Source organism: Nannospalax galili, unplaced genomic scaffold, assembly GCF_000622305.1.
Source record: "Nannospalax galili isolate Female #2095 unplaced genomic scaffold, S.galili_v1.0 scaffold212, whole genome shotgun sequence".
NCBI classification, from domain to species: Eukaryota; Metazoa; Chordata; class Mammalia; order Rodentia; family Spalacidae; genus Nannospalax; species Nannospalax galili.
Window position 1 is genome coordinate 1,584,710 of NW_008333884.1, and position 21,948 is coordinate 1,606,657.

Here is a 21,948-nt window from a genome sequence, read left to right on the forward strand (position 1 = left end):
TATTTTATTTATTATTTTTATTTTATGTGTATGAGTGTATTGCCTGCATGTATGTGAGTGCACCTGTGTGTGCAATGCCGAGGAGGTCAGAAGAGGGCTTCCAATTCCCCTGGAACTGGAGTTAAGGACGGTTCGTAGCTGCCATATGGGTGCTGGGAATTGAACCCAGGTCCTCTGCAAGAGCAGTCAGTGCTCTTAACCGCCGAGCCATCTCTTCAGTCCCTGAAAAATGCATGTTTTAAAAAAATTTTGGTTCAGAATTTTTTTGGGGGGGTGAGACTCCATTACAGTTGAAAGGGAGGGAGGAGGTCTTCCATGTATTTATTCTGTTTTCAGGTGAACCAGAATTTAAGTATATTGGGAATATGCATGGAAATGAGGTAGTTGGAAAAGAACTGCTATTGAACCTCATTGAATACCTTTGTAAGAACTTTGGAACAGACCCTGAAGTAACAGATTTGGTTCGCAGCACTAGAATTCACCTTATGCCATCCATGAATCCTGATGGATATGAAAAGTCCCAAGAAGGTAAAGAATAATTGGCTGTTAGTGCTTAATCTTTTGATTATTATATAGCATGATTATTTTGGAATAGAGAAAAGTCATTAACTTTTTAAAATTCTTATGACTTATGATTGGTTTTAGCTTTTTATATACATGTAAGATGAGGCAGACTTTTCATTATGTGAACATATATGCATATATGTTCATATATATTCACACACACATATATATATACAATTTGCTGATTTAACAATTTATTATTTTTGTTTTATGTGTATGAGTGTGTTGCTTGCATGTGTGTAAGTGCGCCCATTCTCACAAAGGTGAGAAGAGGGCCTCGGATCCCTTGGAACTGGAGTTAGGATAGTTGTAGGTGCTGGGAACCAAACCCAGGTTCTCTGTAAGAGCAACCAGTGCTCTCAGTTGCTGAGCTATCTCTCCAGCCCTGAAATTTTTTTTTTTTTTTTAAACATACAGTGTGGAGAAAAGATATTTTAACACAGTAGGATTGATAACAGTAAGTTTTCATGTGTTTGTAGGTACCTTTAAGGTAGCTACAGTAGTGTGTGTTGTATTGTAATAAAACATAGCTTAATCCTTTATCCTGCAGGAGATTCAATAAGTGTAATTGGCAGGAACAACAGCAACAACTTTGACCTAAACCGAAATTTCCCAGACCAGTTTGTTCCGATCACAGATCCTACCCAACCGGAAACTATTGCTGTAATGAGCTGGTTGAAGGCCTATCCATTTGTGCTATCAGCAAATCTACATGGAGGTATGGCAGTTTTATATGCCACTAATTAGTTCTTGTTGAGAGCATTTGAAAATCCTCAAATTTTATCTGTTTATGGTCCTAGGCTTTCTTCAAAAGAGTGTTCTATTCCTGCTACTGTGACAGATAACAAAATTTTTTCTTCTTTTTAGGACAATTTCCTGGCTGTTCCCTCCTCACTCTTTTTTTTTTTTTTTTTTTTTTTTTTTTTTTTTTTTTTTTCTTCAGTCTTTTTGAGACAGGGTCTCCCTGTAGCCCCAGCTGTCCTGGAGCTCACTATGTAGACCAGGCTGGACTTGAACTCACAGAGATCTGCCTGCCTCTGCCTCCCGAGTGCTGGGATTAAAGGTGTGCGTCACCATGCCTGGCTGCTTCTTTTCTTTTTTAAAATTTATTTTTGTGTGTATGTTTTGCCTGCATGTATGTAAGTGCACCTATTCATGCAATGCCCATGGAGGGCATCAGATTCCCCTGGAACTGGAGTTACCAATGGTTGAGAGCCACCATGTGGGTATTAGGAACTGAACCCAGGTCCTCTGCAAGAACAGCCAGTGCTCTTAACATTTGAGCCATCTCTTTAGCCCTTGTTTTTTGTTTTATGATTTTTTTTTTTTCATTTTTTCGAGACAGAGTCTCCTTATAACTCCAACTGGCCTGGATCTCACAGAGATCCACTTGCCTCTGCCTCCTGGGATTAAAGGTGTGTGCCATCACAGCCAGCTTATTTTTTGAGACACATTCTTACCAAGTACCTGAGGCAGGCCTGGAACTCTGTAGACCATGCTGGCCTTGATCTTGCAGCCATCCTTCTGGCCCTGCCTCCCTAGTTCTAAGATTACAGGCAGCATCACCACTCTCATCTTTCTTTACCCCTGGAGACCTTTTTCTTTCTCTTTTCTCTTGCCCTTTTTCATTCATTATTGTGTATGTGATGTATGGGGGGATGAGTACATTCCATAGCACATGTGTGGAGGTCAAGGAACATCTTTCAGGAGTCGGTTCTTTTCTTTCATTGGGATTTGAAGATCCAACTCAGGTTGTCAAGTTTGTCCAGTGAGCACTTTTACCCACTGAGTCATCTCATCAACCCTCTTCCTCTTACTCCTCTTTCCCCCCTCCTTCCTTTTTCCTTTCTCGTCTTCCCTCTATCATTTCCCCCTTCCCCATTTCCTCTAATAGGTCTTCAAGTGTTTTGTGTTTATTCTTTATACTCTTAACCAGATAGCATGCTCTTTTGTCTTTCATAAAAATTGAACACCAACAGAGCCACATGTTCAGTAATGTTTTCTCCTAAAATCTCATACTCTTAAATAAACGTGGATTTTGACATTCTCTTACTTAACATTGAGAGAGAGAGAGAGAGAGAGAGAGAGAGAGAGAGAGAGAATATGATACTAGCTGCAGCATAATGACCTCACTCTCATATAGAGGATCTGAGATTACATATCTCCATATGATTCATTAGGAGTGAGTCAGTTTAATAGAGATCAGCATTACAAAAAGAATCATAGGCTGGGTGTCGTGGTGCACACCTTTAATCCCAGCACTTGGGAGGCAGAGACAAGCAGATCTCTGTGAGATCAAGGCCAGCCTGGTCTACATAGTTAGTTCCAGGCCAGCTGGGGCTACGGCTACAGGGACACCTTGTCTCAAAGTAAAACAAAAATAATCATGGGACTAGGGATGTATCTCAGTTGGTAAGGTACCTGCCTAGCATACATGAAGCAAGCCCTGGGTGTCTGTGCCCATCACCCCATAAACCTAACATGGTAGCACATGCTGTAATCCCAGCATTCAGGAGAGAGAATCAGGAAAATCAGGAGTTCAAGGTAATCCTCAGCTACATAGCTAATTCAAGGCCAGCTGGGATACATGAAACCCTGTTCTCCCCCATCCACCTCCCCAGAAAAAAATCACAATAGCCAGCTAGGGTGAATAAGAGTGGAAGATGTAAAAGGCTGGTGAGATGGCTTAGTATATAAGGATGTGCCATGTTTGGTCCTTGAACTCACATGGTGGAAGACAAGAACCAAATCTTGCAATTCGTCTTTTGACTTCCACACATGCAGCTCAGTAGAAGGTATACTAAGTGGACAGATAGACAAATGAAAACATTATGATAATGTAACAGTTACTTTTTGTTGCTGTAATAAAATACTATGACCAGTTACTGGAGAGATGGCTCAGCAATTAAGAGCATTGACTGCTCCTGCAGAGGACCTGGGTTCAATTTCCAGCACCCACATGGTGGCTAGCAACTGTCCATAACTCCAGTTCCAGTGGAATCCAACACTCTTCTGACCTCCGCAGGCATTGCATGACATGGATGCACTTACACACATATAGGCAATGCACTCATACACACAAAATAAAAAACACCATGACCAAAAGTGACTTATGGATCAAAGAATTTATTTTGGCTTGTGGTTCCAGAGAGAGAATCTATAAAGCATGGTAGCAGGCAGCTGCCGCAAAAAGCTGAGATCATGTCTTTAATTGCAAACACATTGCAGAAAAAGCAAACTTATGGGGCAAGGCTTATAAATTCTCAAAGCCTACCCCCAATGACATACTTCCTCCAGCAAGACTCTGCCTTCTAAAGGTTCCATAACCTTCCCAAACAGTGTCATCAACTAGGAAACAAGCATTCAAAGACCTGAGCTTATGGGAGATATTTCTCATTCAGACCTCCACAGACAGGAAAATAAAGGCTTCAGTTGTTTGACAAATGTAGCTCATGGCTTTTGCTTGAGATACATCCTTACTACTTTCAATCCCGTGGGAAAGCATGAACAGAGTTAATGGCCTTCACAGGCTTTAAAGCATTACTTTCTTTACTGTAAATTATGAAACATCGTATAATACAAGTCCAATTGAACAATTTTTAGTTAGACTGCAAAAGGAATTTTTATAATTCTTCTAGTTTTCAGGCTGCCTCTACTGTCCCTGAATTGCTTAACTTCTCTGTTTTAGATTCCACATCTCCAAAATGAGGAATAGCTTAGTTGAACCTTAAGTTTCTGTTCTGATTTTAAGATCCCTTGATCTTTAAAATGTATGAATTTTATGGAAAAGTACCAAAATTTAGTCAGTTTTGTGATTGTGAATAGTATAAAAGTAAAATTGTTAAACTTGTACACTTCTGGTTTAAGATCTGATAGGTAAATCACACCAGTAAATTCCAAAGAGGTTAAGATAGCCTTTAGATATCATGCATGGGTATTATTTCCTCACTTGCTCACTTTGATTTTCATTAAGAAAATTAGTGAAGTTGTTTTTTTTTAATAGGGCCAGGGATTGATCCCAAAGCCTTGTACATTCCTAGCCTTTATTTTTCATTTCTATTAAGGAAAATAGCCTTGGCAAATCTTATGGATTTCCTTTCTGTCTTTTTCTGTTGATAAAATACCCTGATAAAACAACTTAAGGGAGAAAGGGTTTATTTTGGCTCACAGTTCCAAGGTGTAGCCCACCATGGCAAGGAAGTTCTGGCAGCAGTAACGTCAGGCAGCTGATCACATTGCATCCACAGTCATGAAACAGAGAGTGATAAATGCTCATGGTCAGCCTGCTTCCTCCTTTTAGACAGTCCAGAACCCAAACCCAGGTAATGGTGCTGCTTAGGATGGGTCTTCCTACCTCAATTAACCTAATCAAGATAATCACTCACAGGGCTGCCCCAAGTCTAACCTAATCTAAGTAATCCCTCTAAGGTATGCCTGAAGGCTTGTCTCCTAGGTGATTCCAAATCCTGTCAAGATTACAATCAACACTAACCATCACACCTTCTATGACTGAATGATGAAAGGTTTATGTTGCTGATCCCTTTTGAAATGTAATTATACATTTTTCTCTTTTCCCTTGTAGGTTCTTTGGTGGTTAACTACCCTTTCGACGATGATCAACAAGGAGTTGCCACATACAGTAAATCACCAGATGATGCTGTGTTTCAACAAATAGCACTTTCTTATTCCAAGGTATGCTTATGTTTGAACATCAGGTACTATAAAATTAATTCATTAAAAATGCCTTAAAATAAAGGATTCAGGTCAAGTACTCTCAATAATTAAGATACTCATGACTCTGGGTCAGTCATCAGTTTTTGTTTTGTTTTGTTTTTTCCTCCCGTTTCTCAACTTCCTTTAGAATATCTACATCTCTTTCTCCATTAGTCTTTAAGTGCAGGTCATGCATTTTCATCCACAGTTTTTAGCATAGCAGATAGACTATAAATGATGCTACCTTATGTCATTTGACTTACAAGCCCAGTAAAGTAGACTGAAACAGAGAACTGATGAATTACAGTTCTGCAGCCAGATCTTGTTTTTGTGAATTGAATGTTATTTCCTGTAGCTACAGTAATACTTTATGAATTGTCTATAGTTGCTTTCTCTTTGAGCATTTGAAAATAAGTCAGTCTAATTCACTGTACTAATAAAGAAGGAAAACCCTGTAACCATCTCAATAGATATACAACAAAGACTTAAGTCTGTAAAGACAAAAGTTTTACTATCTCATTGTATATACAAAATTACCATCTGGACATAGTGGTACATGCACTTGAGAGCTGTATGATAAGGCAGAAGGAATGTGAGCTTGAGGATAGCTTAGGTTATAGCAGCAAGTTCTGAGACTGTCTGGGCTATGAGAGTCCATCTCAAACAAAACAAAACAAATTACTAGTAACTAAGGTATTTAAAATCTTAGCATAATATAACAAGCTCAAACAGACAATTCTTTGTTTTCTAAACTTCCTGTAATGAGTATGATGCCTTTTCTAATCAGAAATATTAATAGGTAGGAAGATGGCACAGTTAGTAAAATGCTTGTGCAAGCTTGAGGGCTTGAGTTCAGATCCCCAGCTCCCACACAAAAAGCCAGTCACAACACCTATCTATAACCTCAACCCTAGGGAGGCAGAGACAGAAGATCCCTGATCTCAGTGGCCAGCCATGCTGCCTAGCTGAATCCATGAGCTGCAAGCTTAAAAAAAAAAAAAACAACAACAACAATGTGGAAACAAGTGAAGAAGGTCCTCAGTGTCAGTCTCTGGTCTCTACACACACACACATTAGTATTATATTATTAGGCTGATTGATCCAGACATGTACCCCCCACACACAAATGTTAAAATACAGGGGTATATGAAAATTTTATTTAAAGATAGTTCTAAGAAAGCATGTTCCATGTTGGGACCTGAATATGAGGGTGCTAGTTTCCATTTTAAGTCTATTGGTTGGGTCTGTGATCTGATTAGTTATAGATAAAAGGCTGTTACTGCTCCGTGCTCTCTAATTACAAACATATCGTAATTCCACCTTCATACTCACCTTCATACTCCCCTTCATACTCACTCCCTTCCTGCAAATGGACCTTGTGAGATTGATATTTAGAATTGCTAATAAAAGAATACAGCTGTTTATTTCACCTTGAAGAACTGCTACCTTCTATTTGGTATACCATATTTTGTGGGGGGGGGCATACATGGAGTAATTAGAATGGATTTTGTAACAGCTATCAAAATCAAAATTAGTTGATTAGATTTTTCATATATTCCCATCATGTTGTACATTCATTCACTGTGACTTAGGTTTTTTTACCTTTATTTCCTTAAACTATTAATCTTTTGATTTATCTTTCTCCCCAACCTAGACCCATATCATTCCATTGATATTTTTTTTCCATTGATATTTTTAAGGCTCTTGCACACCCCTTTGACATATCCACTTCCCCAATATCCAGTTCTCAGTAATTACCACCGACCAACCTTCTTCTCCATCCCAGTATTACAGGTATAGCCCAGAATACTCACACAGTTCCAGCCATTTGCCTGCATGCATGTTAAGTGCACCTGTGCATGCAGTTCCTATGGAGGTCAGAGAAAGGTATCAGGTCCCCTGGAACTGGGAAATGGTTGTTAGCCATCATGTAGAATTGAACCCAGGTACTCTACAAGAGCAGCTAGTGCTCTTAACTGCTAAGCCATCTTTCCAGCCCCTCTACACCTTTTTTTTTTTTTTAAATCTTTTTGAGATAGGGTCTCCCTGTAGCCCCAGCTGGACTGGAACTCACTATGTAGACCAGGCTGGCCTTGAACTCACAGATTTGGCTGCCTCTGCCTTCCAAGTGCTAGGATTAAAGGTGTGAGCCACCACGCCCAGCTCCCTCTACACCTTTTTAAAAGATTGTTCTTTGCTTGTTGAATTGTCTTGACATTCTTGTCAAAGTACGAATGAATGATCAGAATAAACCACCTAGAGCCATTCGTATACCTTCACTGACTCCTTCCTGCTCTGAGAATCAAGTCAAAATGTTGATAGTTATTGCCTAGAACTGTGGTGTCCAGAATAGGATTTACATAAGATGATCTTAAAAAGAAAGAATATTAAAAAGTCTATGTAGAGTTTGGTTTGTTTCTTTGCTTGTTTTTTGAGACAGGGTTTCTTGTAGCCCCAGCTGGCCTGGAACTGGCTATGCAGACCAGGTTGGCCTCGCTTCGCCTCGATCTGACAGAGATTCATCCACCTGCCTCTGCCTCCCAAGTGCTGGAATTAAAAGTGCACACCATCACACCTGGATTCTATTTAGATTTTTTTATAGTATCCTTTAGTGTTTATGTTTTTATGAATGTTTATAATACATATATTGGCTTTATGATATAATAGTACATCCATGTCCTATATAATTGTATATAATGATATAATTGTACATCTGTGTCCTATAATAATAGATAGATATGGATAGAAGCAGAGAGTCAGAAGCACAGGAAATTGTGGTGCCAGCCTTCAGTAGAAAACCAGAACACAAAAGAATGCTATGGGATCATAAGCTTTTAACAGGGATATTAAGTTTCTAGAAGGGGATTGTTTATATATTTTAAAGTTAAATGGCTAATTCTCAGAGTGCTAGGAAAATAAAAGGTTTTTCTCTTGACATTTTTTTTATCCTTTTTTCCTATTTCCAAAAAGGAGAAATGAAGCTTTAACCATCTTTCAGTTTTAATAAAGCAGTCCTTTTCAGACTAGAGAGATGGCTCAGTGGTTAAAAGCACTGGCTGCTGTTGCAAAGGACCTGGTTTTGGGTCCCAGCACCTGTATGGCAGCTAACAACTGTCTGTGACTCCAGTTCCAGGGGGGATCTGTTGACTTCTTCTGACCTCCATAGGCATTGCATGACATAGGTATACCTGCAGGCAATATACCCATACACAAAAATAAAAATAAATAAGATATTAAAATCAAGCAAGTGGGGCGTGGTGGTACACACCTTTAATCCTAGCACTTGGGAGGCAGAGATGGGCAGATCTCTGTGAGATGAGGCCAGCCTGGTCTACATAATGAGTTCCAGGCCAGCTGGGGCTACAGGGAGGCCTTGTCTCAAAAAGACCAACAAACAAATAAAAAGTAATCTTTACCATTTATTTACACCACATGACAATTTTTCTTCCCTTCACTGAGCAAGTAATTACCCATGTACCTTATGCCAGACACCAGGCTGGATACTGAGGACACAAAGATACAAACTATTTCCAAGAGTGTTATCTAAAAAGAAGAAAATAGGATACTTGCACCTTGCCATCAAAGCACACAGAGCCTGTCTTAGTTCCCAGATGTCAGGGAAAGCTGCTTACTCTACATTGTTTCCTCTTAAGGAATTTAAGCTCCTTGAAAGTATGAAATGAGGGCTGGAGAGATGGCTTAATGGTTAAGAACACTGGTTGTTCTTACAGAGGACCTGGGTTCAAATCCCAGCACCCACATGGCAGCTAACAACTGTCTGTAACTCCAGTCCCAGGGGATTCACCAGCCTCTTCTGACCTCCGTGGGCATGACACGACACGGGTACACTTACCTACATGCAGGCAATACATGCCTACACATAAAATAAATAAATAAAAAGAAAGTATGAAATGTATGAATATGCAGAAAAATTTTTAAAGGTTTGGGCTCAGTTTTATATTAGTTATAGTTACAAGTAATTTTCTATCCATTTATTTTTTAATATTTTTATCTTTCATACATGCATATAATTTATTTTGATCATATTCATCCACCCAGTCCTCCCCCAACTCCTCCCAGATCTACCCCCAAACCCCCTCCACTCCCTTTCAACTTCATGTTCTCTCTCTTTTTAAAAAAATATTTTATTTATTATTTTTATTTTATGTGTATGAGTGTTATGCCTCATAAGTGTGATGCCATTCACTAGAACCTGGTTGACCTTCCAGGGCCACATCCTTAAAGAAAATTGACTCTCCCAACACCCAGCAGCCATTGTTTGTTAAAACCTCTTCAGCTCAAGGCTAGAGAAATGGCTCAGTGGTTAGGAGCATTGGCTCTTCTTGCAGAGGACCAGGTTTCAGTTCCCAGCACCACATGGGAGCTAACAATCCACCTGTATGTAACTCTTGCTCTAGAGGATCTGACACCCTCTTCTGGCCTCCATGGACACCATGTGCACATGTAGTACACAGACGTACATGCAGGCAAGCACTCATACACATAAAATAAAAATAATTTCTTAAAAAAGCTCCTCAGGCCAGGCATGGTGGCGCACGCTTTTAATTCTAGCACTTGGGAGGCAGAGGCAGGTGGATCTTTGTGAGTTCAAGGCCAGCCTGATCTACATAGTGAGTTCAGGTCAGCTGGGACTAGAGGGAGACCCTGTCTCAAAAAGACAAAAAAAGAAAAAACTCCTCAGAAGCCAGGTGTGCTAGCACACACCTTTAATCCCAACACTTGGGAGGCAGAGGCAGGTGGATCTCTGTGAGTTCCAGGCCAGCCTGGTCTACATAGTGAGTTGCAGGCCAGCTGGGGCTACAGGGAGACCCTGTCTCAAAAAGATCCCCCCCAAAAAATTTATTATTACTTGTATGCGTTGGGGGGCGGTGCATGCCATGGTACCTGTGTGGAGGTAAGAGGTTAGACAAATCTGGAGTTGGTTCTCTCCTTCCAGTTTTAAGTGGGTTCCAGGGATCAAACTCAGATCTCCAGGAAGCCAAGTACCTTTATCCACTAAGCCATCTCACTGGCCCTTAATTTTTACTTTAAAAAATAAATTCAGGGGGCTGGAAGAATGGCTCAGCAGTTAAGAACACTGGCTGCTATTACAGAGGACCCAGGTTCAATTTCCCAGCACCCACATGGTAGCTAACAACTGCCTGTAACTCCAGGTCCAGGGGAATTCAACACCCTCTTCTGACATCTTTGGGCATTGCCGACATGGGTGTACTTGTCCCGACCCGCAGGACAGTCAACGTGGGTTTCTGGAGGGAGGAGAGGGGACGGAAAGGGACAAGGGATGCGAAGAATGGAGACAAGACAGGCTTTCTGATCAAGTCTCAATTTAATGAACATTCACACAAAGTTTTTATAGGGAGGAGAGGGGGAAGTTGGCAGGGAAAAATCCATTGAAGTAGAGCAAAGCACTGGCTGTTCTTGCAGAGGACCTAGATTCAGTTCCCAGCACCCATATAGCAGCTGTAACTCCAGTTCCAGGTGATCTGATGCCCTCTTCTGGCCTCTGTTGGCATTGCATGCATGTGGTGCACTTACATACATGTAGGCAAAGCACTCATAACACATAAAAATCATATAGGGACTAGAGAGATGGCTCAGCAGTTAAGAGCATGGGCTGCTCTCACAGGGGACCCAGATTTGATTCCCAGTATCCACATGGCAGCTAACAATCGTCTGTAACTCCAGTTCAAGGGGATCCAATGCCTTCTTCTGACGTCCACAGACAATGCACAACACAGGTGCACTTACATACATGCAGGCAATATACTCATATATATAAAATAAAAATAAGACATTTTTAAAATACTTTAAAAAATAAATTGAGAGTTAGAGATGGCTCAGTGGTTAAGAGTACTCACTGTTTTGAAGGGGACCTGGGTTTGGTTCCCAGCATCCACATGGTGGCTAATAATCATCCTAACTCCAGTTCTAGGGGATCTGATGTTCTCTTCTGACCTCTGGGGACATTGTACACATGGGTGTGCTTGCATATATACAGTAAAACACTCATGCACATAAAATTTAAAAATCATTCAATCAGCTGCCCCACACCTTTAATCCCAACACTTGGGAGGCAGAGGCAGGTGGATCCCTGTGAGTTCCAGGCCAGGAACAGGCCAGGGCTACAGAGAGACCCTATCTCAAAAAAAAAAAAAAAAAAATCAGTCAATCAAACAAAATTTTATACATGGTTAGGCATGGTGGTGCACACCTTTAATCCCAGCACTCAGGAGGCAGAGGCCGGTAGATTTTTGTGAGGTGAGCCTGATCTACATAGTAGGACCATGTCTCTAAATAAATAAATTTTTAAAAAGTAATAAATTCATACATTCAAAATCAAATGGCATAGAAAAGCTCTGCACTGAAAGTCTCTACGCCCCACCTCTCATATGCCCCTAGGCAACCTTTTACCATTGTTTTCTATATTCTTCCAGTGGGGCTGTCTTTTCTTTGATGTAGATGCAAATACAAGATCTTTTTTTTTTTTTTTATTTTTTTTCAGGAAAACTCCCAGATGTTTCAAGGTAGACCTTGCAAGAATATGTACCCTAATGAATATTTTCCTCATGGAATAACAAATGGAGCTAATTGGTATAATGTTCCAGGTAAAGCTCATCATGGCCTTACAACTTTGATTTTCTACTCTCCTGGATGGTGCTTCTTACTACTGACCTTTTTTTAATTTTGAGAAAGAACCATTATTATTTTTTTAATGTGTAAATGGTTTTAAGACATTCAATTAACCTTTTCAACTATTTCACATTTGATACTCTTAGAGTTTTGAGTAAAAGTGTATCACTACAGCTTGATCACAGTGTTGCAGTCTACCTCCAGCCATTGCATAGAAAGAGCGTAGGAAGGTACACTTGAATTCCTCCTAAGTGTGGAAATACAGGTGTTCTGCCTAGATTGGGAGCATCTCAGGGCTCTCCTATGAATACATTGTTGTTTTTCAATCACTGCAGATCCAAGATAATTGACTTTTTACTAGGAATGTGTCCCACCTTTCAGAATCTAAACTATTTAAAACTATTCAGGTGATTTATTTTAATTTTAATTTTTTTGTCCTTTAGGTGGTATGCAGGACTGGAACTATTTACAAACAAATTGCTTTGAAGTAACAATTGAACTAGGTTGTGTGAAATATCCATTTGAGAAAGATTTGCCAAAGTTCTGGGAACAGAATCGAAGATCTCTAATCCAGTTCATGAAACAGGTGAGTTCTCAGGAGTAAAGTATGATTCCTTTCAAGAGCAAGATTTTTGTGTACATGTAGTTCTTAGATATGGAGTTAAAATATATTTGCTTTAGTGTATTTGCCCAATTTGTGTATTCCGGTTTGTTTAGCATATTTATCTAGAAAATTCAGGGATAAAAACAAGTTTATTTGTATGGGAAAGAGTTGGCGTTAAAAGGATTAAATAAGGTAGGGACATTTGCTCTTAAGGACTAGTGGTCATTTTTCACTCTGTTTTTCTAAAAAAAAAAATGACATAAATTAGATCCACATGTAAATATTTGCTAAGTAATAGGATTTTTTTCTTATTGCCAATGATTTTTTTCCTTTTTGTGAAACTATTAGTTTCCTTTTATTTGCATACACATGGTGGCCTGTAGGTAAAGACTCTAAGAAATATGTGAATGGTTTATTAGGATTACCTATTATACTAGTATATTTCTAGTATTTTCCTGAATGATAATGTATAAAATATGTGAGCTTATTTACTAATATTAAAAATAACTTTCATTTTATAGATTTACATATGTAGAAAAGGTCTGACTAGTACAATAAACACTCTACTCCAACACCTAGATGTAGCAGTTTTTAATATTTTGCTGTCTTTGCTTTATTTATATGAGAAATAAAATGTTCAGGCATGGAAAATAAAATCATCTGGACTGCAAGTTTGGAGTAAGCAAAGGGTAGTTTTGTGCTAACAGTACATTGTTGACTTAAAACTAAAACAAAACATCCTCCATGATTAAACATCTATAACATCTAAGTAGCAAACAAAACAGCTAAAGGACTCAGTATTTGAGGTTTGGAAGACCTGAAACTTGATGAAGCTTCATTACTTTGGAATTTACAATACTGAGTTTGATTTAATATGCTTGTGGATTACTAATGTTGTCTAAATGTTTATTATAAGTTTGATATATATACACTATTTATTTGCAAATAAGTGGTTTATTAAATATTTGAAAAATATATACACCAAAACGTTTTTTGATGAACTGTTTTAGTTGAAATTGGAAATGTTGGGATATTTTTTCTTCAAATACTTAGGTATTCCTTTCCTAAAAATAAGAATAGTCTACCTGTCATCTCAAAATACCATTATCTCATCTAAGAAAAGTAACAGTAATTTTCTAATATTACCTAATACCCAGTCTAGATTCAAATTTCTTTGCTCCAAGTATAATTTTATAGATGTATTTGGAACCAGGATCTAGTGCATTTGATTATTTTATCTCCTTACCCTTTTCAATTTAGGATGTTCTTCCTATAAAATCAATTTCCTTTCAGAAAAGGCTTTGCTTTTTTTTTTTTTTTTTTTTTTTTTTTTTTTTTTTTTTTTTAGTCTCCCTGTAGCCCCAGCTGTCCTGGAACTCACTGTATGGACCAGGCTGGCCTTGAACTCACAAGTGCTGGGATTAAAGGCATGCACCACCACACCCAGCCCTGCTTGTTTTCTTTTACAGCAGCCTATATTCTAAAGTAATTAGAATGTACTAAAGTTAAAACAGTGTTATTTATATTCTTCATGATAAAGACAAACTTGACCTATGAAAGATTAGCCTTTAAAAACAAAAATATTTTTTAATGAGTATTTATATTTAGTTAGCTTTACTCTGAGCTCTTAAATTCCTATATGTTCCATTGGTTTATATTATTAACTGTTATTTTGGATATGAATTTCCCAAATAATTACATGATTTTTCCCCTTAAAATCTGGTGTTCTTGTCCTTTATCCAGGTTCATCAGGGTGTCAAAGGATTTGTCCTTGATGCCACAGATGGTAGGGGTATATTAAATGCCACCATCAGTGTTGCTGAAATTAATCACCCAGTGACTACTTACAAAGCTGGAGATTACTGGCGCCTCTTGGTTCCAGGGACTTATAAAATCACAGCATCTGCTCGAGGGTAAGTGATGACTGCTTTAAAATGGAGTGCTTGGGAATAAGACAAACATGGCTCCATTCTGGAAGGTTATTTCCAGAAAGTCCTAGAAAGCCTGCTAAGCAACCTGGAGTTTAATGCCAGGAAGTTTCAAGCAAGTTTCACCCTGTTCTAGTGACAAAGTGAGCACCTGCTCCCCATGGCACTGTCATACAGAAAGCTCTGAAGTCACACACCTTTGCCTTCCTCTGCTCTGATCACCTGCCGTCTGTCCACAGGGACTGGTTTCTTTCCTGTTGATAATAATTCTGAGATGTACCTGCAGACTGAAAAGAAAAAGCAAATACTCATATTCTACTGAATATTCACATTACCCAATATGCTACCGTTTTATATTTGCTACCTATCATAACTTTTCAAAGCTGTCACGTACATTCATTATTCTATGTACATTTATATCATTTCTTCAGTTAAAAATTCTTATGCTACAAGCTCTAAGTAAGACCATTTTCATCTTTATAGGCATGTGTGCCTATTTTGGGGGTCTTTTGAGGCAGGGTCTCCCTGTAGCCTCAGCTGGGCTGCCCAGACTAAGCTGGTTTCACAGAGATCCACATGCCTCTGCCTCCCTGGGATCAAAGATGTGCGCCACCAAACCCGGCTTTGTGTGCCTTTTTAAAAAAAATTGTTTTTGGTATTTTTGTAGATAGGGTCTCTTGTAGCCCTGGCTGGGCTAGAACTCTGATCTTCCTGCCTCTGCCTTTCAAGTGCTGGATTATAGGCATGCATTACCATGTATTTTATTAAACTTTTTAAAAAACAGTTTTCACAGCTGGGCATGGTAGTACATGCCTTTGATCCCAGAACTGGGGAGGCAGAGGCAGGCGGATCTCTGTGAGTTCAAGGCCAGCCTGGTCTACATAGTGAGTTGCACGCCAGCTGGGACTACAGGGAGACCCTGTTCAAAAAAAAAAAAAAAACAGTTTTCACTATGTTTTCCAGACTGGCCTCTGGTTCCTGGGCTTTAGCGGTCCTTCACTTTACCTCCTGAATGGTTAGGACTGAACTGTAGGTGGGCACTACCAAGCCCAACTTAAATTTGTTTATTAAAAAGAAGAAAATTAGCCTGACATGGTGACTCACACCTTTAATCCCAGCACTCAGGAGGCAGAGGCAGGTAGATCTCTGAGATGAAGGGTAGCCTGGGCTATATAGTGAGTTCCAGGTCAGCTGGGGCTATATAGAGACCCTGTCTCAAAATAAGAACAAGCAAAGGAGTTGGGGGTGGGGGAGGAAAGAAGAAGACGGAGGAGGAAGAGGAAGAAGGGGAAATTAACCTATGGTTCTTTTGCTTTCATGTAGGGATTTTGGTTTGGTTTGGTTTGGTTTGGTTTCAATTTTATGTTTGGTTTTTTTGAGGCAGGATCTCAGGTAGCAACAGGCTGGCTGAGAGTGACTTGCCTCCACCTCGCGAGTGCTGGGAGTACAGGCATGTAGCCACATTCAGCTAGCTTTCTTTGTTCATGTTTTAATGAGAATGGGTGCTACCACAGAATATTCCCCTCTCTTTACTAGCCAACATACTTGTAAAGAGTTAGTTTGACCATTCATTGGAGTTAAGTATATAAAAATATGGTTGTTAATACTTTTTTTTCTCTTAGAAAAAAAAAGCTTTCAAATATTTCAAATATCCAGTTGCTCATAAATAGGGGATCAAAAAAGTCATGTTAATGAGTTACAAGTTGTTTCTATTATTTCACTTTGGCTAAGTATTAGAGAACCTAGAATAGCAGGGCATCTAAAGCGTAGGGCAAGAATGAAGTCTCTAGCAGAGAATGTCCTAAGTTGGTACTTTGATTTTTCCACCTTGATGGCAGATGATAGATGCAGAATTCAGGAGCCATGGGGTATCTGCAACAAGCATAAAGTTTTGTTTGAAATCATATTTTAAATTCCAGAAATTCATTTGTATTTTACATTTACCTACGTTTGTTCTTTGTTAATTGTTTTTTTTTTTTTTTTCGGTCTTTTTGAGACAGGGAGACCCTGCTTCAAAAAGACAAAAAAAAAAAAAAATCATAAATTTCCTTAAAGTTGAAATCTTGACTTTGTAAGAAGCTGCATTTATTATTTGGATTTGCATAGCCTCTGCACACCTCTGTTTCCCAATGTAGCTGAAGTGTGGCTCTGATTTGTCTGCTTTTTATAGGTATAACCCAGTTACGAAGAACGTGACTGTCAAGAGTGAAGGTGCTATTCAGGTCAACTTCACACTTTTTCGATCCTCAGCAGATGCTAACAATGAATCAAAGAAAGGACAAGGGGATAGCACCAGCACTGATGATGCCAACGACCCAACTACAAAGCAGTTTGAAGCATTAATCAAAGATCTTTCGGCTGAGAATGGCCTGGAAAGCTTCATGTTAAGCTCCTCCTCAAATCTCGCTCTGTATCGATACCATTCATACAAAGACTTATCAGAGTTTTTGAGAGGGCTTGTAATGAACTATCCTCATATTACAAATCTTACCACGTAAGGATCACCTTCTTGTTTTTCTTTTTCTTTGTTTAAGATAATTCATTCATACCGAGCCACGTTGAATGAGTCTTATAATTTACTTAGAGGTATCTGGGAGTTAAATGTATGAGAGTTGGAATTTACTTATTTCACAGCAGATATTGCTTGGAGATTTTTCTGACAGTAAGTTTTGGGAACATTGGAGGAAATCTGCTTATTAGGTTAGGAATGCACAGATTGAGCCTTCTGAAAATGGAAAATTTTTCCTCCTAATCCTTTCTCTGACTGATATCACACCTGTCCATGTTCCAGCCATAGATTTAGATTCTGACTAAATATTGTTTAGCTTGTTTTGTTTTGCTGAGGGCAGTGGAGGTATTTTGGAACTATGAGCTTACCTGTCAGGGATAGTGTATAAGATTTCTGTCATATTAAGAAAAAATGGCCTGGCTGCAGGTACTTCTTCAACTCTGCTCTGTTCATAGTCTCTCTTACCTGAAGCTTTAGAGACATGTTAAAGTGCTTCTCCCTGGGGAAGTCCACAGTATTAACTCACATAAAACTGATGACTGGGACAGCTTTTCCTTCTCTTTCTCGGGCTTCTGCCTCACTTTCCCTGTATCACTGCAGGTTCTCTTAAGTCTTGCTTTAGTTACTCCAAAATTGTTTCCGTGATTAGTTGATTGCTGTGGTTTGCCTGCTGCAGGGAGGGTGTTTACATTTTGCATGAGCTTACAACCTTGTAAGTTCATTTCTGCATTCCTAATGAACATATTTACCCTCTTACTTTTTTACTTGTCTTGTTTCATTGGTTCTTTTTTAATTTTACCAGAAATTTTAGCTTCTTAAATTCTGATTTATAATATTTATAGATGGGAGTGCTGTTTACTTTAGCAGAGCCAGTTACCTCCCTTCCTCAATTGATTTTTTTGTATATTTCTGCCTTGTTCAGATTTTAAAGTCATCTACCATAGCATCATATATAGTTTACAGACTTCCTTACTTTAAAAAATAAAGCCAAGCCGGGTGTGGTGGAGCACACCTTTAATCCCAGCACTTGGGAGGCAGAGGCAGGTGGATCTTTGTGAGTTCGAGGCCAGCCTGGTCTACGAAGTGAGTTCCAGGACAACTGGGGCTACAGGGAGACCCTGTCTCAAAAAGACCAAAAAATAAAAAATTTAAAAAAAGCCAAAATTGGACATTATTTTGTTATATAACTTAGCTCACTTATTGTTTTACTCTTCTAATTCAATATTTCTTTTAAGTATTTCATTAAAATAAAGCAGCACCTACCATTGGTAGGTCAGGAGTTTTAGATGGTGTACCAATAGACACTAAGTATCATTGAATGGCATCATGAAAAAGAAATTTTTAAAAAATATTTTTATTGGTTTGAGAATTTCATGCAATGTATTTTTACTTTGATCATATTCAGACCCCCTCCTCTTTCTCTACTCCCATCTTATTACTCCTCCCCCGACTCCTCTATTATTATTTGCCTTTCTTCCCCCCAAAAGGCCTATTGAGTTCAATCTGTTTCCTAACTACCCTTGGGTATGAGTCTGTCCCTTGAAGTCTGGTCAACCTGCCAGGTGTCACACCAGAAAGGAAATCTGACTTGCCATTTCCCAGCACCTATCAATTGCCAATAGATCCTCAGCTAGGGCTGGGGCTCCTGCCTACCACTCCTATCCATGCTGAGCCCCTGTGTGGCTTGGGCTATCACAGGTCTTGTGCATGCTGTCATAAATGCTGTGGATTCATACATGAAACTACCCTGTGGAGTTCAGACAGTACAGATTCCTTGTATTCATCTACTACCTCTGGCTCTTACAATCTTTCTTCCCCCTCCTCTGTAATGATCCCTGAGCCTTAGGAGAAGAAGGTATGATATAGGTGTCCCATTTAGTGCTGGGGACTCTTATTCTCTGCACAATGAGCAATTGTGCGTTTCTGTGTTAATTGCTGTCTACTGCAAAAAGAACCTTGTCTGGTGAGAGTTGAGAAATGCACTAATAGGGCTGGGGGAATTCACAGTTCTCAAAAGCTATAGTTTTTTATCCTATTCATGTTTCTCAGTGTAACGCTAATATATTATTCTTGTCTAATGCTTGTAAATCTTCCCTTATAGTAAAGAAAACTAGCCTTAAGCGCAGGGCTCTTGTGCAAGTGGAAACAATGGTTTTGCTTTCATTGACTTTTCTGTCAAACTGATACTGCATTTATAGTAAAGTATGCAATGTGTTATTCAGATATATTATTTAGTTTTAAAAAGAAGTTCTCTACATTTACCTGTAGTAAAATATTTCCATAATAAAAATTTCAGTGACTGGATTTAAAAGACACAACAGGGGTTGGGGATTTAGCTCAGTGGTAGAGCGCTTGCCTAGCAAGCGCAAGGCCCTGGGGTTCAGTCCTCAGCTGGGGTGGGGGAGAGACAAAATAACAAAAGACACAACAGAAGGTTGGTAAATACTGTGAAGTTGGCATGTGAAGGACTGAGTTGGGAGGGTGCTGAACTAAGTCACAGTCTTGCCTAATCTAGTAACATTGTTCTTCTATTTGATTGGTTTTAGTCAAGGAAAACTTGTTAAGATTTTCTGACATGCACAATAATTCATTTTTTAAACAGCTTTAAAGGCTTTTGTGCTTTATTTATTTCCCCTTCATTTTTATTTTTAAAGTCCATAAGTTATGTTTAACATAATGCTTAATTACTCGTTGACTTTTTGTTTCTGGCTTTTCAAAGTTTGGGACAAAGTGTTGAATATCGTCACATTTGGTCGCTTGAAATCTCCAATAAGCCCAATATATCTGAACCTGAAGAACCAAAGATTCGTTTTGTTGCCGGTATCCATGGAAATGCTCCAGTTGGAACTGAACTGCTTTTGGCTCTGGCAGAATTTCTCTGCCTGAATTACAAAAAGAACCCAGTTGTTACCCAAGTAAGAGAATAGCCTGTTTTGACATGCTTAAAGGAAAAGACTCAGTGATACATTGATATCAGGGCACCATTTAAACTTATCAGAAGCACTTTTGATATATTAATGTTTCTTTAACAGACTGAATCATCTTTGTATATACTCTCTTCATAGTGTCTTTCTATTATATTCTTTCTGTATTTTGAGAGGCAAAGAAGAAAAAATACTAAAAGTTTGTGTTTAGTCCTAGACTCCATTATTTAAACTGAGAGCTTCTCACAGTTCTCTACACTCTGACTTGAGGAACTTCCATTCTCAGTTACTTATAGAGATGAGCCGCAATATTGAAAATACAGTGAAAGGCATAATTTTTTTTCTTTTCATAGACTACATAAAAAATGTTGGGTATTTTTAAGCTGCAATAGATTGAAAAAACTGATACAGAATTGTCTCAGTAACAATTTGTGGCTATAGGAAGTAACTTTGATCTAGGGGCTTAGTGATATATGATGAAGAAATCTAGTTCTGTGCTGTTTCAAGGCAAGGAGGGAAAGAGTGCCACTAATTAGCACTGTCTATATTGAATTTAGGAAAAGGGAGAAGAACTAATATTACTAATATTTGTTGAATATATACTAATTACAAATTACCCAGTACCTTATATGCATCATTAATTCATTAATCCAGTTTTCATCCTTGTAAGACCAGTTATCTCTATTTTACACATGTGGAACCTGAGGTAGAGCTATTTGTTACCCATCTAATATCGCAAAGCCAGTAATTAGCAAAACTAATTTAAAGGAAGTGTAGGTGCTATTTTTCTTTGTCTTGTAATTTTTAAGAAATAAATACCCAGTGTATCTTGCTCTCCATGCCATATGGTTAGGCCATGTTGCCTTCCCCCAAAAGAAACTGAGGAAGAACTCACATGACCAGGATAGAAGGGACCTGTGTGACCAGGTGAAGTCAGACTTGCTCAAAAAGTATCTTATGATCTTCAGCAAAGCAGATTCCATTGACAGCTTCTTCCAGGTTGCAAAAAGTACCTCCTAGACACATTTTTTTTGCTCTTTATTAAAATGGGATCATAGCTAAGATAGTGATTTTTTTTTAACCCCTGGCTACACATTAGAAACACCTTGGAGTCTTTTAAGACCACCAGTGTCTGGATTCATCCCCACAGGCATCAATATTTCTTTTAAAACTCTTTAGGCTTCACCCCTCCCCAAAAAACCCTCTACATCTTTAGCTATTTATTTATTTAAGATAGGCTCTTACTAGATAGCCAAGGCTAACTTTGAACTTGCTATTTAACTCAGGTTGGCGTCAAACTTACAATCTTCCACCTCCACTTCTAAAGTGGTAGGATTATAGGCATGTACACCCACATATACTAAGGATCAAATTCAGGGTCTTAAACATATTGAGCACATTCTGTACTACTTAGTTACACCTCCAGCCCAGGTTATTCTTATGTATAGCCAGACTTGAGCTGTACTGGTCTTAAGGTAATGAGACCATATCATAGGTAAAACACTTAAATAGAAATCACAAAACTTTTGAAGCCAGTCTGGGATACAGTAGACCCTGCCTTTTAAAAAATGAAAAAGGCAACAGGATCTCTCATTGAAATTCTGTTGAATAGGTCTATAATTAAACATAAGGTATAACATAATAAAATCTCTCTCAAAGGAAGAGATTTAAGAATAAGTGAGCAGCCAAGCGTGGTAGCACATATCTTTAATCCTAGCACACAGGAGGCAGAAGCAAGCAGATCTCTGAGTTTGATGCCAGTCAGTTCTGTATGAGTTCCAGGGCAGACAGCTGCATAGTGACACCTGTTTCAGACAAACAAACAAACAAAGGGCATGGTGGTGTACGCCTTTAATCCCAGCACTCTGGAGTCAGAGGCAGAAGGATCTCTGTGAGTTTGAGGCCAGTCTGGTCTCCATAAGGAATCCAGGCCAGCTGAGGCTACAGGGAGACCCTGTCTCAAAAAGACCCAAAAAAAAAAAAAAAAGAAAGAAAGAAAGAAAATGTCAAAATGAAACTCAAACAAAATAAAAAACAATAGGTTAAATGCTCTCA

At 38.8% G+C, this 21,948-nt stretch overlaps 1 protein-coding gene across 1 annotated transcript in view; it reads left to right on the top strand.

Annotated features, from left to right (window-relative positions):
- Positions 1 to 21,948, top strand: part of Cpd (carboxypeptidase D) — a 79,155-nt gene that overhangs the window by 44,702 nt on the left and 12,505 nt on the right. The window contains exons 6-13 of the mRNA XM_008828738.3: positions 337 to 528; positions 1,115 to 1,282; positions 5,147 to 5,256; positions 11,801 to 11,903; positions 12,372 to 12,514; positions 14,276 to 14,445; positions 16,631 to 16,954; positions 19,689 to 19,884. Coding sequence (XP_008826960.1) covers positions 337 to 528; positions 1,115 to 1,282; positions 5,147 to 5,256; positions 11,801 to 11,903; positions 12,372 to 12,514; positions 14,276 to 14,445; positions 16,631 to 16,954; positions 19,689 to 19,884 — 1,406 coding nt within the window. The remainder of the gene's footprint in view (positions 1 to 336; positions 529 to 1,114; positions 1,283 to 5,146; positions 5,257 to 11,800; positions 11,904 to 12,371; positions 12,515 to 14,275; positions 14,446 to 16,630; positions 16,955 to 19,688; positions 19,885 to 21,948) is intronic.